Source organism: Triticum dicoccoides, chromosome 2B (assembly GCF_002162155.2).
Source record: "Triticum dicoccoides isolate Atlit2015 ecotype Zavitan chromosome 2B, WEW_v2.0, whole genome shotgun sequence".
NCBI classification, from domain to species: Eukaryota; Viridiplantae; Streptophyta; class Magnoliopsida; order Poales; family Poaceae; genus Triticum; species Triticum dicoccoides.
In genome coordinates this window covers 240,443,095-240,460,786 of record NC_041383.1, presented here as the reverse complement: position 1 = coordinate 240,460,786, position 17,692 = coordinate 240,443,095, and the positions used below count along the sequence as shown (strand labels likewise).

General features: G+C 44.5%; 2 protein-coding genes across 6 annotated transcripts in view; both read right to left on the bottom strand.

Annotated features, from left to right (window-relative positions):
* Positions 1-3,119, bottom strand: part of LOC119363301 (protein STRUBBELIG-RECEPTOR FAMILY 3-like) — a 6,468-nt gene extending 3,349 nt beyond the window's left edge. For both annotated transcript variants that reach the window (XM_037628625.1, XM_037628626.1), the window contains exons 1-11: positions 2,675-3,119; positions 2,182-2,362; positions 1,831-1,960; positions 1,661-1,732; positions 1,497-1,562; positions 1,342-1,413; positions 1,168-1,239; positions 997-1,068; positions 856-921; positions 678-743; positions 50-468 (exon numbers count right to left, since the gene is read on the bottom strand). In XM_037628625.1, coding sequence (XP_037484522.1) covers positions 50-468; positions 678-743; positions 856-921; positions 997-1,068; positions 1,168-1,239; positions 1,342-1,413; positions 1,497-1,562; positions 1,661-1,732; positions 1,831-1,960; positions 2,182-2,326 — 1,180 coding nt within the window. In that variant the 5' untranslated portion in view covers positions 2,327-2,362; positions 2,675-3,119. The remainder of the gene's footprint in view (positions 1-49; positions 469-677; positions 744-855; positions 922-996; positions 1,069-1,167; positions 1,240-1,341; positions 1,414-1,496; positions 1,563-1,660; positions 1,733-1,830; positions 1,961-2,181; positions 2,363-2,674) is intronic.
* A 4,032-nt stretch (positions 3,120-7,151) lies between these two features.
* Positions 7,152-16,204, bottom strand: LOC119363300 (kinesin-like protein KIN-4C). Of its 4 annotated transcripts, none has more exons than XM_037628621.1 (27): positions 15,974-16,204; positions 15,703-15,847; positions 15,011-15,157; positions 14,223-14,375; positions 13,842-14,068; positions 13,302-13,477; positions 13,079-13,203; positions 12,945-12,981; positions 12,761-12,852; positions 12,561-12,674; positions 12,378-12,491; positions 11,994-12,080; positions 11,718-11,895; positions 11,547-11,647; positions 11,203-11,301; positions 11,017-11,130; positions 10,836-10,952; positions 10,668-10,748; positions 10,504-10,575; positions 10,339-10,429; positions 10,205-10,227; positions 10,020-10,105; positions 9,269-9,532; positions 8,966-9,107; positions 8,751-8,849; positions 8,066-8,656; positions 7,152-7,946 (listed from the first exon to the last, which is right to left on the bottom strand). In XM_037628621.1, the coding sequence occupies exons 2-27, from the start codon at positions 15,835-15,837 to the stop codon at positions 7,599-7,601; spliced, it is 3,813 nt and encodes a 1,270-aa protein (XP_037484518.1). In that variant the 5' UTR covers positions 15,838-15,847; positions 15,974-16,204; the 3' UTR covers positions 7,152-7,598. The 4 variants fall into 4 exon arrangements, with proteins under 4 accessions (XP_037484518.1, XP_037484520.1, XP_037484519.1 ...); XM_037628623.1 differs by having other exon boundaries at positions 10,205-10,221; XM_037628622.1 differs by having other exon boundaries at positions 16,011-16,204.
* Positions 16,205-17,692: the final 1,488 nt, after the last annotated feature.

Here is a 17,692-nt window from a genome sequence, read left to right as displayed (position 1 = left end):
AAGACATTTACAAGAATTCTTTTGCTTGATAAGAGAGCAGAATTAGGACCTTTCTCTACAGTATTCATAGGTTTTACCAAATGTTCCTTCATTTCCGGGACTTCCTTGATTTTAGCCTCTCCAAGCCTCTGAGGCTCCCTTCCTATCTTGTTTTTTGGATACACATCTTTCTTTGACTTCCTAATTTCCTTCTTTGACTTCCTATCTTTGTGCTTGGATACACAAAACATTACCATTAACACAATAACCACTGCTGATACCAGCCCAACAAGAATGTATCCAACAAATTTGACTGTCCAAATAGTATGGTTTCCTGATGCTGGAGAATTTCCATTTGGCACATCAGGCGACTTTGTAGGTTCTTTTGAGGGGACATGTCCTATTGAAGGTGATAGTGATGGAGATGGTGCTGGTGCAGCTGGCAGTGGAGATGGAGCTATGCTAGTATTAAATGGGTTGCCATCCCTCCTGCGTAGGAGAGCAAATTTTGTCAGCATAAACACAAGTTACTCATGAAGTTGTTAAATTGTTAGTACGAATAAAGGATAGAAGGACATCCTAGAAGAAGAGAAAAGGATAGAAAGGCTTGTCTTTAAACATGTCTCTAATGTTCCAACTAGAGGCATACAAACACAAATAATCAAGAAAAATATCTCGATAAAGGAGGAGTGTCTTACTGAAAGTTTGGGACATTGAATAACTTCGGAGGCACAGGACCAGAGAAAAGATTATTCTGTATATTCCTGTCGAATGCAAAAGAGTTATCAGAGAGAGGGAGTAATCTACAAAAGAATGAAATAGCAATTATTTCATTCTTTTGGAACGTTCCAAAATAAAAAAAATGAGTTGTCATACAAATCTTTGAGAGGGAGATCTTGCAGGACATTCAGGGTCCCAGATATTTGATTGTCTTGAATATGCCTGCGCCGATAGCAGATTTTCTTAAGTAGTTTGATACTAGCGCTTTTTATCAATGAACTAGGCATAGATACTCACAGGGTAGTCAATGCTTTTAAGTTTCCCATCGAAGGCGGTAATGGGCCAGTCAAGTTGTTGGAAGAAAAATCTCTGATAAAGAAGGTTGATTGATGATTGTCATTGTTATGAAACATCGAACAACAACTAATGCTAGCATGTGAACCATTAGAGAAGTCAACGCGCTCTTACAAATTTATAAGTCCAGTGAGTGCTGAAAATACATCTGGTATGTCCCCAGACAAACGATTGCTGCTGAGGGACCTACAAAGCAAAAGAAGACAAAGAGGGACAGTTTGAGAAATTAACCGGGAAGTTTTAACTTTCTGAGAGCTGGTGGTCATGCATTGGTAATAGTATACTTACATGTCTGTCAAAAGTGTAAGCGTCGACAATGTACTTGGAAGGCTCCCACTTAGCTGGTTTCCTGAGAGGAAACTATGATTGACAGGAGAAGGATTAGTAAAGAAACAGCTACGCAAGTGGAGCAGAAGAGCAACAGAATGCTCGAATGGACATACAAGCGCTGAATTGTGACCGGTAGATTATCAGGTATGGTTCCACCAATATTGTTGTTGCTAAGTTCTCTGCATAAACCAAGAAGTGTTATACAACGACTCAGTAGCATAGTGTCAATTTAGGACCAAATAAAGCGCAACCCAAACTCCACACGCGATCAACTTACAAGGTGATTATCGATGTGAAATTCGCCAGTGTATTACCCAGCTGTCCACCCAAACTTATACCATTGAGAGTTCTACCCAAGAAAAAGAAAAAAACATCGTTCAGATAACCAAATAAAGAGCTCAGCCACAGAGAAAATCAAGCAACAACACGGCACCACTAATCACATACATGGCGGTGATATTCGATGCCGCACATCCAACGCCCTGCCAGTTTTCGACGCAGGGGTCGCCGCCATTGGTAACCCAACCAGGCAAAGACGGGGATCCAAGCGCCGTGTACAGGCCATTTATCGCGAACACTATTAAAAACAAATAAATAAAAGAACACAGCATAAGGTACTAGTACTACATAAGATCATAAGAATAATACAGTAATAATATTTGCATTATCCCACGCATCATCATAAATATAATCTACGCAGTACAAGACAGCACGGTCAGGAGAACAAAAAATAATAATCTGGAACCCCTGGATGACCAACTACTGGACCAAGAAGGATTCTGGAGTAGTATTTTATACCGTCTTGCTCGTAAGTGTAGGTCAGCGAGAGCGGCAGCGCCGAGAGCAGCAGCAGCAGCAGCAGAACGGCGGCGCGAGCAGCCAGGGGCGGCGGCGCCACGCGCACCGAGCGTAGGGGCTTGCTCATCGCCGCACGCGCATCCATGGACAAATCAATCCTCAGCCGCGGGCATCACCTGACCTGAAAACAAAATTTCCACCACAGATGCGGCCTTTAATCTGTAAGCGGACGGCCAGATGAACGATGGATATGCATGAGTTTTCTTTCTAGACTGGGAGATAAAAGGAAGCAACAAAAACGCACAAGGAAGTCACGCAATGCCGATGAGCGATTTTATTCTTGTTTCGTAACGGAAAAACGGGCCGAAATCCCGCAAGAAACCCGCCCGCGCCCCTGTCCCCCGAAAGAAATCTATTTTCCCAAGAAACAGAGCGCGGAGGCCAAAAGTAAAAGCGCCGAGGACGAGAAAGGAAGCGAGGATGCATCGGATACCTGCAGATTCTCGCCGAACCTACGGCCGGCCGGCCCCTGGAGCCTTTTGCCGCTTTATGGAGCCGAGAGCCACGACCAAGCAGTGCGACCAGCGAGCAGTGCGACTCGTCCCCCGCTTTCTGCGGGCGCGTTTAAAACTGCTGCTGGAGCTCGGAACGGAAGCCTTGGCCGCTAAGGATTTCGCTGGGAGGAAGAAAGATGGGGCGGGAGTGGCTGGGCACGGGAGGGGGGAGAAAGAGGACAGGGACGGGGCCGATGTGGATAGATCTACCGCTGGCCGCTGCTGCAACAAATCCACCGCGGAGAAAGGGGATTGGGGGACTGGAGGCGGTCGGCGGCAAGCGGCGGGCGGATAGGCCGGGGAGCGTGCGCTGTGCCGTGACTGTGCGAGAGGCGAGAGCAGCAGCTGGGGCAGGGAGTGAGTGAGGGAGGAATGAGCAAGAGGACAAGAGGCGCAGCAAAGCAGCGTGGTTTATTTGAACTTATCTTGCGCTGCCAGCCGTACCGTACAGTGGGCAGCACTAGGAATGAGCAGTGATGGCGATGGTGACGGTGGTTTAGAAAAATAAATACTTTGATTGGGTGCTAATGAAATGGGGAGGAATGGCTCGAGGAGTCGAGGGAACCAGAGGCAAAAGGTAGGGCTGTGGCTCGATCTTTAATTAGGCATGGCATCCGGTGCTCCTTTTGCACAGGGTCGTTGATAACATAGGAAATGCTGTGCTCTACGACTACGTATGTGTGGATATGAAGTGCTGGTGATTTCCATGTCACGTAAAGCCAATTTTTGGGACCTTTTTTTTTGAGGGAAAATTTTTGGGACCTTGGTGTATATGAACTTGTCTTCTTCTTTTTCAAACATGGCCATATTTTGGTGGGGCTTGGAGTTGTCTGACCATTCATCCTTGCGCCGATCTGGCATCCAGGGTGTCGCATGTTCATACCGGCGCGCAAAGGGCTTTGTTTGGTTCATGCCACAATTAAGCTTAGGCAAAGTGTGGGTGCCACAAAAGGTGTGGCTAACAAAATGGCCACCACAAGTGTGGTAAGATTTGGCAACAAAAATGAGTCTATAACATGTGGACCATGTAGCTAGAAAAGTGTGGCAAGCCACAAGTATGACAATGAACCAAACATATGCCTCAGATATTGTGGCATGACTAAGCTTAGGCATGGCAGCCTTAGGCTGCAACCCAAACATGCCCAAAGTGTCGCGTGATGCTTGGTTTGCTTGTTGGGTGCGGGTGTTGGATGACATTGGCGGCGAGATGCGTCATATGACGTTGTTGCGGCTCGGGTGGTGACGGTTCTTTGGGTAGGTTGTCACGATGATGGACGTGGTGAGCTCTCGTGAAAGGCTAGCACACCTAGGTCGATGTAGGTGATAAGAGCCCCCCCCCCCCACCCACACACACACACGATGGAGGTGTTATCCTGGTGCCCCTTCACCGCTTTTGTCATTGAGTCTCGGTTTATCCGGGTGAAAACTAAAGTTTTCGGCTTCGGTCGGGGCAATGTTAGTGGCATACTCGTCGCTTCCCGCTAGGGGTGTTGCCTTGGAGGCTCGGTCTTTTCACCATTGGGCAATGGCTTATGTTGCCTTATGGCTTCACCAACGCCTAGGTAGGTGCATCGTGCACGGTCCCATGACCAATGTGCCAGTCGGAGTGGCAGCTCCAAAAATCATCTTTATGTTGATGAATGGTGCCGACTTTACTCGCCTGGGCAGCAGAGCCTTGGGCTCACCTAGGGTGTGTTCTTCGGGTTGGTGCGGAAGTTGGAGTGATGGTTTTGAAAATCGTTGTTATGTTGTTGGGGTGTCGGCTATCCCACATCATTGGTAGAGTCGAGTAGTGTGTCGCCTCATGGCTATTCGTCACGGAGATTCGGAAGCCGGAGCGGGGGTTCGGGAACTGCCATCGTGTTGTAGGGTGTCATCTTTTATCGCTTGCATGATAGAGTCGTCATCTCGACTGGGCGACTTTCTTTGCAAGTTGGTCAGTTCTCTTTGACTTAATGAAAAAGTAGAATTTTATATGTTGCTTGAAAAAAATGTTAAAAATTAGTATTTTCTAACATGTGATATGGATCACACTTATCGCTTTTACAGTTGCACGAGGGATGCCGTACCCTTTTAACTTGGCAGATCTTAGATGAATGAGATCTTCTTCTACTTGAAGTACAATACAACCACGAAGGTGTAGAGTGTATTAATGCGCTAGAAAGGGTTATTAAGAATACAAAATCCAACAAAGAAACTTTACACACAAGATTTATAATACTAGGGTCGATACCATTATGTTACCTAAAGGTGTGTTCGCAATTGTGTGATGCTTACATATTTATAAACAGTCCATGAAAATATTGCAATGAAAGTAAAAAGATGTTTAACAAACAACATACTCCATACGTCCCATAATGTAAGACGTCTTACGTTATGGAACGGAGGGAGTATATAATAAGCAAGATCACATTATACGAACAAAATCATCTTAACTCACCGTAGTGCCGAAATGACGTGAAAGTACACACCAAGTTGGCTATGTTCAAGGAATTTTGCTAACATTGATTCACATTGTGAATTGGTCCTACGCATAGTTTTTGGTCTTATATGACTCTCCTAGTAGCTGGCGTGTTTTCGTGTGTGTATGAGCTGGTGTTGGTTGCATGCATCATAACTATGTAGAGATCGGGTGTGTACTAATTGTGTTATATATCTTTTTGATGGTTCGCTTTAAGCAAATAAAATCCACCCTTCATAAAAAAAACATGGTGAAAATTTGTGATTAATATAGATCTTTGGACGATAAAACTTTCAACTCCCGGTGGTAGAGATTGTTGTTAACAAACGTTTTCAGTTACCCTGAGATACTATTGAGATATTGTGTAATGCCATTGTGTAACTCAACCCGTTAGTTTTACTAGGATATCTACTCCAAACCAAACGCAGGTCTTAAACGAGAAGATCGTAACTGCTTGACTCCCCGATCCGTGACACGGAGTGCAGTAAATTATGTTCCTGGCGCGGGATCTCGGGCTTGTGATTCCTTGTGGATATAAAAGCCTGTGTTAAACACTGTAAAAAGGCCTTTGTTAAACGACCTGATGCTCCCCATTTACCCATCCGGATACGCAAAACCGTTGCCAATTACGTGTAATAAATTACTCACTCAATGGTAGGAATAGTAGCGCTTATCGCTACGAGCGATGCAGATCGCAACGAACGCATGCTAAGCTTTAAACAAGAAAATAACCCCTCACGCCAGCGAAGATGCTAGTATGTGTGGGTTAATAAAAGAGTTTAGCTTGAGGCTCCCTTGCCTTGTGCCCGTGAGTAGGAGGGCACAGCCAATCCAGAGCCCTGCAAATGGCGACAATGATGAGATGAGCCCCCTTTTGTTCCCGCCTTTTGAAATTTTGGTGTCTCTCACCAATAATGGAGGAGGAGGAGGAGCCGTCCGGGTCAAGGAGTGTGTGCTGTGCTCCCCACCGCTCTCCCTGCCTGGACGCTTTTGTGCTAGAAAATTGTCCCGTCTTTCTTTCCACGAGATAGATTGATAGTAGTACATGGATATACTACAGAATCGGGTGCCAAGATAAAAACTTGTACGTCCCGGCAACGTAGCATCCGGCACGGCACCGCCTCCTCCCGTGCACCTACTGACCTACAGGGCGGCTACGGCCACAGGTGAGGCAAGCGCATGGACCGCTTCCGTCTCCACATTCCCCGTCAGACAAAGCCCAGACGTTTTGGTTCATAGAATTTCATAACGGCTACTGAACGTCCTGCCCCTTTCCTTTGAGACTAACCACCGATTAATTACTAGTAGCAGTAATAGCTTATGTCGTGGTCTAAGTAGCCGTTATAGGTCTGTAGCTGTGTCAGTCTCGAGCTCCGGCAGCGGCGTGGCACTCTAATCCAACCCGATTAATCTAATCTAATCAGGCGCAATATGATTGATTAATCAAACACTTGGTGGCGACACGAAAGCGACGCCCGCCCTCACGTGCGTCGCCGTATTCACATTGGAACCGGGGGTAGAGCAGCTGCTAATCGCGTCGTACGGCGCGACAAGGATGTGTGTGGACTGGCAGGCCGAGGTGATTAGCCAAGGACGCACGGGCCCGACAAAGAATGGGATTCGGATTCTCCCTGCACTGCAGCCACCAGAAACTGGTCAGCGGATTCAAGACGATTTGTTTTGGTTGGGTTGGGTTGGGTTGGAATTAGATTCAAGAGGGGCTCCAACGTGCCGGAAAAACTGCTGAGCTTGAATTCAATGCCTTGTCCAGGAGGCCGAGTCTAACTAAATTCAGGCAATGCCATATGGCAAGTCAAACCTAACGGCCTCAAATGGTATAATCCTGTCATTCAATCTGACCCATGATTTTGACTGCTCGCTACACTACACTTCAACTTGCTGCTTCAGGTTCAGCATCAAACAGACAGACAGGCGAGAAAGAACATGCATGGGAATGAATGAATGAATGGCTTTGTAAGATTCCCATCCGTCCATCTACTCTGCCAGGGATGGGTCTAACAATCAAGTGTACCGCGACCAACGCAAACACAGACACAGGCATATCTCAACAGCAGAGAAACTGTCATCTGTCAAGTAACCTCCCACCGCAGTACACGAACCAGCCAGCAAAACTGGCTTCACACAACACACACATCTAAACCTATCCAGTCTGGAGAGACCCAGTTTTAACTTAAACTGCCATGCCCCGGCAGAACCGGCTACAGAAAACAGAAATGCTACTCCGCGGTCGGATGCCACAGAAAACACAATTCTTGGCTCGGCAAAAGGATCCGACCGATCATCTCCACGGGGGATCTCGGCGTTCGTCGGTTATAACAGTTTAACCTCGTCCTCTTCTGCAATCTCTTCCAACATGCTCATCACTAGCAGGCTGATGATCATCATCCCAGGTGGTTCTCCTTCTCCATGGCAGCATTCTTTCTCGACCGAGCCGGAGCCGGAGCCGGTGCCCTCGTCGCAACGCTGCCGTTCTCCTTGTTGCTGCTCACAGTCTCGCCTGCCTTGCTGGCATTGCGGTCCGTAAGAGGGTTGCTCTCCGCAGCGGACGCAGAGGACATTGCCCTCGGCAGCCTCAGGGGAATGTCGGCTCTGTTCTGCGGAGCGGCTTCAGCGTTATCCGGTGCAGAGGCTGAGGCTGGTGGAGGAGGCTCCGTAGGGACGAGCTGGATTGTTGCCGACTTGCGCCAGTTCTTCCTCTGCTGCTTCGGTTTTGCCCCGCCTTGTTTCCCCTGAAAGTTATGCACGCAAAATGAGGCAGTGACAGTACAGAAATATCCATGACAGCGAAAACTAGATTGGTCGCGAGCGACAGTTCCGTATTCCCTTGAAATAGCAGTAGTGTACTTACATCGGTATTTCCAATGTCCGCCAATGGCTTTCTTGATTTTGGCTGCTGAGTTTCCTTCTCAGCCACAGCATTCTCGAGAAGCATGATTCCTTGCTTCACTTCTTCCTTCATTTTGGCATCATTCTCTGAAGAAGAAACATTACCAAACTCGCTACCTTCCTTCTCGGATGGTGGTTCGTCGTCTATTTCTTCCTTGACGACGCGCACCCTATTGGAACACTTGGAAGCATTACACCCGCAACCAGTACCACATTGTGAGCCTAGAGCTCTGCACTCACAATATCTGGTGAGCTTGCACAACGATTTTGATGAACACGAGCAGCACTGTGAAGAAGCATGCTCTTTCTGGATGGTGGGAATTTCCTGACTAGGCATCTCTGACTTCACATCTGTAAGTGAATTGTTTCTACTCGGGTTAGATGTTCGCCGCCGTGTATTATTGATTTTCCTGGATGACTCTACCCAATCTGTATCAGATCCATCATCACTCATATCTTCTAATTCTCCCGACTCCTCAGCATCTGATATGTCCATGTCATCCGACCAGTAGAAGCTGTTCTTACCATGCTTGAATTGGGAACCTCGAGCACTCTACATTCAGGATGGGCAACATGAGAAAAAACTGCCTATGAATGTCACCAGATGTAATCTAGATGAAACTGAAAACAGGAAGGTAGCTAGATACCTTCCGCAAAGCATAAATTTGACCATCTTCTGGATCAATAGTAGTATCACGCCTTGAGGCCCTACCAGATTTCTTCGCATTGTTCATTGCAGCGAAGAGCTGTCAATTAGAAGAAAGTATCAGTGTGCGAGTGATAACTGCAATGGTATCTGCTTAATGAAATGCATCATCAAAATTTCAGTGATAATAAAAGTGCACAATTATAGAGTATTTACCTGCATATTTTGGTTATGTAGATCATTAACTTGTGCTTCTAACTGTCTAGTTCTGCCATTAAGCGCAACCACCTTTTCTTTCAGTTCTCCAATGATGAGATCCTTCTCTATACACATCACCTCCTTATCATGTAATTGGCACCTTGAAGCGACATACAGAAAATTAGAACATATTTAGGAAAAACCAGGGATTGTCCATTTAATTTCTTTTAGAAAACTTCAATCATGAAAAACAGGTAGTACTGATTACACAACATAAGAGATATGAACATCATTGGAAACTAAATGACAAGTACAACATACCTTGAAGATGATGCTAACTGAAAAAGGTAATTCATTGTGTTCTTTGCATCAGGCAGGGACCTTACATGGTTCCATCTGCCTCTACCACTGAACACACGCTCCCGCTCCTCCGCTTCAGACAGTTGAGAAGCCATTGATACCATAGCACTAGATGATGATGACAGCATGTTTTCCAGTGCTGATATTCTGGAACTCCTAGCGCTAGGAGACATAGCCTCAGGACACTCCTTCAGCTTTGCTATTTCCTTAGATATTGTTGCTCTCCTGTTTTAAAGAAAAGTTTATGATTTTAATGCACAAGACAACACTCAACCAGCGCATGTAGAATTTCACAGTTACAAGTTACAACAGTTTTCGGTTTTAAATAAATAAACAGATCAGAGCTAACTTTACTGAACTGTGAAAGTCCATGATTTCCCTTCAGATAAATTATGCGTTGGAAAAATCCCAATACTTATGTGCCTTTGAAACAAGAAGGATATAAGCCTATATATTTGCAAGCCTTGCAGATTTTAGCTGACCCTACTCTACACGCTCGGCATCGATCTCTCCAGTGGTATGGTCAATTTGGTATGGAAAGGAATTATTTTCACATGGCCTGTTTCATTTCCGATGACTAAAACCGTGTTCACCTTTTTGTCCATCATCAAAATTGTTCGATACAAAGCACATATGCATGATAAACACTACCAGGCCAGAAAGTACTAGCAACAAAAGCTTATAATAGCAACAGAAGGAACCTGAGACTTACTCTTGTATTTGTCGGTCATAGTGTGAACGTAATTCATACGCCCTTACAGTTACTTCAAGTTCATCGTCAATCGTTCGCATCAAGGCCTAGTGACATGTTAAAAGAATATTTCAGACATAGTACAACATTAAAGTACAAAAGCCTATTGTATTCACCGAAATATTGTCAGGTTTTTGTAAGAGCACCTGAATCCCTGATGCGCCTGTTCCTTCAAGTTTACAAACCAAAACCAAAAGGCAGCAATCCATCAGTTGGGACATATGAGCACATAAATATCTCAGTAGCAGCAGAAAAGAAGTCACTCTCTGTAGCTTCTTACCATGTGCATCACGGGTGGACTTCTTTGCTTCGAGCAAATCTTTCAGTCTTTTCGTGGCCATCGTAGCTTCTTCAGTTTTTCGCTGTAAAACCTACATGGAGGAGGCTGGCATAACTACCAAGTTATTTGGAAGCAACAACAACGATTTTTTGTTAGAAAACTAACCATTTTCTGCTTCTGATTTAAAGCTAGGAGTTTATGCATCTCATATTCATTCCGTCTCCCTTCCTTCTTCAGCTGGTAATATAAATACACCATTCTCATCACAAGTCCTTTAAAAGATTGCAAGCTTACAGAAGAAATGAACTACAAACAGTCAAAACAGTAACCTGAAGCACTTCCTTTTCACGAGCCGCTTTCCAAGATCTAAATTGCTCGGATTCTTGTTTGATCTTTTGTTGAAGTTGAACCTAAGATAACATTTAACAGAACATATGTCAGATGATAAAACGAGTAAACGACATTAAATTTGGGAACATTTGGAAGGAAAGGAAAACCTTCTGAGATTTGATGCGTTGAATTTCTCCTTGTAAACGCATAGCTGCATCATCACTTTTTTGTTTCTGTCGTAGCAACTGTTGGTGAGCATCCTGCTTTTTCTTGAGCTGAGAGACCTGCCATAATGGTGGCCAGTTAGTATCTGAGAAAGAGAAAAGATTAATTCATGTATGTACAAACCTGAGTTTCAAGCATGTTCATCTTCTGAAGATAGTTCTCTTTCATTTTGTGTGAGCACTCATCAGTTGAGGAAGATATTTTTGCTAGTGCATGACGGAGATCCTCAATTTCTTTCTGTAAACACAATTAAGATTACTACTGTTTCAGGGGAAAAAAAGGAATCAGCAAATTTAAGCCAGGTGAAACCTGAAAAGCCTTCTTTTCTTGTTCCATCTCATGTAACTTCGTCTCATAATGTTGCTTGAGAACAGAGGTATCACTCTTCGCAAATTGTTTCATCTCCGCCTTCAGAAATTTAAATTTAAAAAGAGGTATAATTACAATCTTCCAGTGGAACAAAAAAATAATACCAGAGAACAGTAAAAACTATAAGAATCGTAGGTTAAATGTGGTTATCTTTGAACACGAGTTTACAACGGATGGGGGAATGAAGAATATTCAGTGCATGTAAGCAAAATGCCAAGGTCAAGCCAGACAAGTTGTAAATTCATATACAAAGAACTACAATCATAGAGAAAGAAAAACAGTACCTCCTTTTGCTGAAGTCTTTTATCTAGATCTTGCAGCTCCATATCCAGTTTCTCCTGTATGGATGAATGTTCTCTTTCCTTTTCTTCTTCATCAACTTCACCTGAAAAAGAAGGGTGCCTGTTAGAGGAAGTGTCACGAATGCATGGCATCAACGTGTTTCAGTAACTTACTTGACACTTCGAGCGTTCCTACTTCACAACCTGAACCTAGATCATCTAGAAGCATGCCCTTGTCCAGTGCAAGTCGATCATGCAAACCATTTCTACAGGCAGTGGAGAACTTCTGCCGTGTTACTTCAGCCTCCAACTGCTGAATCTTCGATAAATAGGTCTTCATAAGGTCCACATCCTACTCAGAAAATAATAATAATGTAACAGTTCAAGTAGGGTGGTATGACAATGTCCACACAAAACGGTATTTGATTAGAGACACTTCATTGTACACACCTGCTCACTACCGGCATTTTCAATATCATCCCACGATTTTCCATTGCGTGCTGATTCGAGCTTTAACATGAGCTGATCCTTTTCCAGCTGTCAACAAATAAAATATTTGTTATGTATTGTGCTACATTATTGGCAGGGCTACTCATAGGCTACATTCCGTTATATAGATGGTACAGAGAAAGGTATGCAGTATATAAGTAATTGCATATCATGAAGACATACAAGTATCACATAAGAGATACACCCACATGCTGCATTACGTAAGGAGGGTGAACTCATAAAGCACTAATAAATAACACTATGTACAGAAGTATATTATGGCTTCACTGAATCAAGAAACGTACATGCATGATCAAGCACAAGAACAAAAGAAATCATCAATACCTGGGCAGCAACTGCACGCTGTGCTAACTGTTCACAAGACATTTCCCTTTCCTTGAGCTCACAGTACAGTTCTGAATTTTTTAACTCAAGTAGAGAGACTTTTTGTTGCAGCAGCTGAAAGATGCAGAAAAGAACATTAGTGATAAAATGAACTAATCTGATTGGTCAATGCACCAAACCAACCTGAAGTTCTTCTAGTGCTGCACTCCCACTGCGGGAAAACAGAAGTTCACTCTGGAGCTGCTCTAATTGACTCCTCAATTTTTGCATCTCTGCTGTAACTGGGTCTCTGTTGATCTATTCATAGGATACAAAAGGATAAGCTAGTGATGGCAACCCAAATAAAAGATGTAAAGGTTTCTTTAAGGATAGAGCAAGCATACCACTGCTTTGTTTTGAATATTCCGTGCACGATTGGCATACTTGAGTGTATTTATGGTTTCCTCTGCATTAGAATCAGCAGGACTAATGCAAGCTGCAGAAAAATAAATGGCAAAGAAATTTGATTTTAGTATTGTTCCCAGTAGGGCAATACGAGGATATAAGTGTGCAAAACTCTAAACCTACCAATCATAACGGTTTTACTGTTTCCTCCTAGAGAGTCCTGCAAGAGAACAAATAGCCATTAGCCACATATTACATTTCAGTTTTCCAGCTTAAAATAAGAGGTCATATAGAAATACAAGTAATGGTATACATACCTGCAGCAGGCGAGTTAATTTGCTGTCCCGGTATGGGACAAATGCTCCTTCTTTCCGCTTCTTTTCATCACCTAATGCGCTAATAACATTGCCAAGAGCAAGAAGGCCTCTGTTTATGTGTATCCCTATAGCCAGAAGATACAAAGAACATGTTCAATATCAGTTTAGCAGTTATATACTGAATTAAACCAACATCTACAAATGCAAGAAGATCCGTCCTTGCCTTCTTTAAGCCGTAATCCATCAGCTCCTGTTCGTTTAGCCCTCTCAGAACCAGCCAAGTCAACTAGATGAAATTTTGATGATAAAATATCATATTCATTACTAGTTGACTTCTCAGATGCAGAACTTGAGGTCCTCTTTTGTTCGATAGATATCGTAAAAATAGCATGAGAGCGACTGCAAAGAAAAAATGTCCATTGAAATACGAGTTATAAATACATTATAATCAAAATTACTGGTCAACATTGTGTTTTTCTAGGGCATGTCACTGTCCAAAGCAATTGCTTAAAATATTTGAATGTCTACACTTAAACTTTCAAAAATCATGCAAGTAGCTCATCTGCTCATGGTCCCAATTTAAAATCAATCCAACAAACACCACATATGGCAACACAAAAGCAAACAGTAAAATAAACAGAATGATCTAACCATTTTAGTAGTATTAGAACCCAGAACAGATGAAAAAAGGAGTCTAAACAGAAAAGTTGGTGTTCATGTAAACAAAATTGCTCATTGCATCATCGAAGTATATGCGACTTACCTTGACTGGCTATTCATGTTTGTACTTCCAGTTGCGCGTGACAAAGATCCTCGTGCCAAGTGCAAGGCCATTTCTTCTTTTGACTTGACTTCAGCCTCCGTCACGCCAGCAAGTGTAATGCTTCCATTTGCAGTTTCTCGAATCTGAATAGGCACTCTAGCAGGCGCTGCTGCTTTTGCAACAGACCCAGGATCATCAAGCAAATCGAATACTTCCTCCTTGAATATCTGATGTGAACAGCAACACACACCAAATGGTAATAAGCAAAATATATATTGCAATTATATTGAAGTAAAGACAAGTGGTACTCTCTCCGTCCATAATTCTTGTCGTGGTTTTAGTTCAAGAAATATGGAACATAGTGAGTACCAGCTAGCATACCTCAATGAAGGATACCCTAATTAAGAACTCTGTATCACCCTTCATTGCATCAGCTTTCTTGAATATCGTCTCCATGACTTGTGGAATTATTCCTCCACAGTTAGATTCACCAGAATAATTGGTCCCCATCGTATATGTCTTCCCAGATCCAGTCTAAAGGTTGTATGAGAAAAAGGCAAGTTAGAAGATAAACATCCAAGAACAAAAATAATACTCTCAAGACATAACTGTTGGTTGTTACCTTGCTACTGTCTATGTTCTATGCTGAGATCTGGATATTAGGCTTAGGGATCCCATAACTAAACGAGGCATAAATGTTGTTTGGATTGTTGGAAGCAAAGTGGTAATTTTCTCATTTTAAGCATGACACTCGTTCACAAATCATGTGGAAAAGTTAAGGCTACAAAATCATATGATTAAGGCATTCCTAAAAAGAAGTTGACATGATGAATCCGTAGTTGCTACACTATGGCTCTCAATGTAGTAATGTACTATAGTCTAAAAATTACACACTGTGCAAAGTGATGGATAAACCCCTAGCGCAAATATCGAATAGATGTCTACCTTTAATCACGCACGGATATCCTTATAGTGATGCTAGAGTAAATATTGAAGATAACACGGTTACCCTCACAAAACAGCAACAAGTAAAGCATCTTCCTAATAAAACTGTCAATAAAGGTTAATTAGCTGCCAGGTGAACAACAGTAACAGCTAGGAGCAATGCTATAAAGCGACCAATCGTAATTGCACGTGTAGAAATTACTTCCAACATACAAAATAAGTACCTGGCCATAAGCTAGCACAGTGGTGTTGTATCCACAGAACAATGAGTCGACTAGTGGATACACACATTGCTCAAATATCAATGAGGAAGAAGACCCCGTGCTGCCGTAGACATGATCATAAGTGAAGATGTGTGGGCCAATTTGAACCTACAATAGCACAAAAAAGCACCATAAACATCTATTTATAGACTTATAAGCCATTCAGAAAAAGAAATCTACTGATAAAGTGGTTATCATATAAATTATACTGGTTCAGCATTCATTCCGATGGGCACAATAGATTCCAATGTTCTGGAAGAGAAATTCAACGGTGAAAATATAACACATTTTAACAGTGTGCTCAAAATCAGCAAAGACAATGGTCCTAACTCCTAAGCAATAGAACCAGGGCCCCACGGCTCATCTCCCATATGCATCCAAGCCCTTGGTGGATCTGGCCGCCCAGATTATGCTCCAAGAAACAAAAATTCACAGATGCCATGATTATTTTCTCGAGAATACAGAGACATGATTTCACGGACCACCCAGATGGCAACAAACCAGATAAACAGATTGGTAAATGAATGAATCAACTGCCAGAACATATCGTGTCGATCTGAATCTATCATGTGCCCGCCCATCCGTCAGTTCAATTTGTAATCCTGGGAGGCGCCTGTTGCCAAGACCAGCAGAGGCAACCAAGAAAAGCATACCTGCGGCTCGCCCGGCGTGACGGTGACGCAGTCCGTGCATCCGAGGACGAGCTCCGGCGTGATGAGCGGCCGGACGTTGACTGCCACCTTGACGCTGTCGCTCTGCGGCCGCGACGCCATATCCGAGCTCCCCATCGGAAGAACCCTAAACACGAAATTCCCAGAACGGATCAAGAAAAGGTCCAAGGCCCAAAGCACACCCCAAGAAAACAAGAAATCTGGGCATCAAAAGCCGGAAATCTGAGAAATCCGGGCATCCATTCGGGCGAACCTCGGAATCTGAGCCGAGGGTTTTGAATCCGTCTCACCTCACCGCGCCCTCGCCGTGGCGGCGCCCCCCGTCGACGTGGGCTGAGAGGATGGGGCGCGGGCGTGCGGGAGAAGAGAGGCTGTGGAGGAAGAAGACGCGCCTGGTGGCGGCGGCGGCGGATGAGGGGCAGGAGGGAAGGGGGAGGGAGGGAGAGCTCGGCGCGGAACGGAAGAGGGGGAGGCGTGCGAGAGAAAATGGTAAGAAATGAGAACCGTGGGGCGTCCTCCAGCGGGTGGTGGACCCAACGCAACGGCTTCGGATCCGATTTCGAAATTCAAACGGGGGTGGATACGCGGCCCCCTTCTCTGTCAGACGCTAAGCACGTGCCACGCCCAGGCATTTTGTTGCCGGATTTGAATGGCATTGGCGGCCAGTACCACGGATTGTTGCTGTGTTTTTTAATGATTATACGCTCCTGCAAAATTTATCATTTAGCACCTTATTTCGCCCTAAATACCGCCACGCCTTCCTCCCTTCTCTCCCTCGTCTTATCGTCGTCAGAGGCATCGAGGGCGAAGCCCGAGAGGGTTCTAGCGACCGTGAAATGGTTTTCGCGGGTTCTAGCGTCATGCCGGGCTCAGGAACAAGGAGAGGTCAATTTTTTTTTGACCCACACACCAACCATCTAATCGCAAACATTGATAATATTACCAAGGTACTTGTTGGCGCTACGAAGGAGATGGAAGACCTGAAGGAGGAGACCGACGAGTCCGCGGACAACCGGCCGCCAACCACGGTGCCTTTATGCACGTGGCAGGCGACCTCCATCTAGGAGTGGTAACATGGTAGACACTCCAAACGTCAGCAATGATGACGATCCCGACTACGAGCCGCATGCCAATGCAAACGCTAACGACCCGACAACGAGCTCCTAAATAGGGATATCCAAGCCCTCGACATCTTTCTGGGTAGCCCGGGGCGCGGCCACGCCCGCGTGTGCGTCCTCAATGACGTGGGTTACATTTCGAGCGAGAAGTGCCGCATGGAGCACAGGGCAGATGAGTTGACGAGTCCATGTTGCTGAGTAGAAAATTGAGGCAATCTGGGCCTCAATCAAGACCGCCCTAGCAGCGAAGAAAACTATCCCAATGTCAACTAAGGGCGCGCTTGCTATGAAGGACGGGAGGATGAAGGACCACATGCAGAGAACTGCGGGGCACATCTCATCATCGTACCACACACTCGGCAAAGAATATGCTGGCAACTGCCCAAATGCTGGCCGAGATCGAATTTCCAGCCGACCATCCGATCAATAAGCGATGAGAAGACCATGCAACTCTCTGAGGGTGGTTAAGTGTTAGCAGGACCTCCACGCGAAGTCAAAAAGCCACCTCGGAGCGTTCGGTGATGTGGGTAGCTTGATTACACGATGTGTTGGAAAATCAGGGTCTCACAATCAAGATTGATATAAGCAGTTTGCCACTGATGTGGTTCCCTGTACCATCTATCTGGCCGAGTCCACGAACGGACTGGTGGTTCAGATCTGCCACAAGCGATGTGATTTATGTTAGCAGAGGATGATTCAAGTACACGTCAATTTAAAAAAACAAGTTGATTCCTTTCTAGGCAAACAACCTAAATTTATTTAATGGATAATATCTTTTGGGATACAGAGGTAATCCAGAGGATCATTAAGCCAAACATAGCGGCACACATCTAGCAAAGTAGCCACCATAGCTA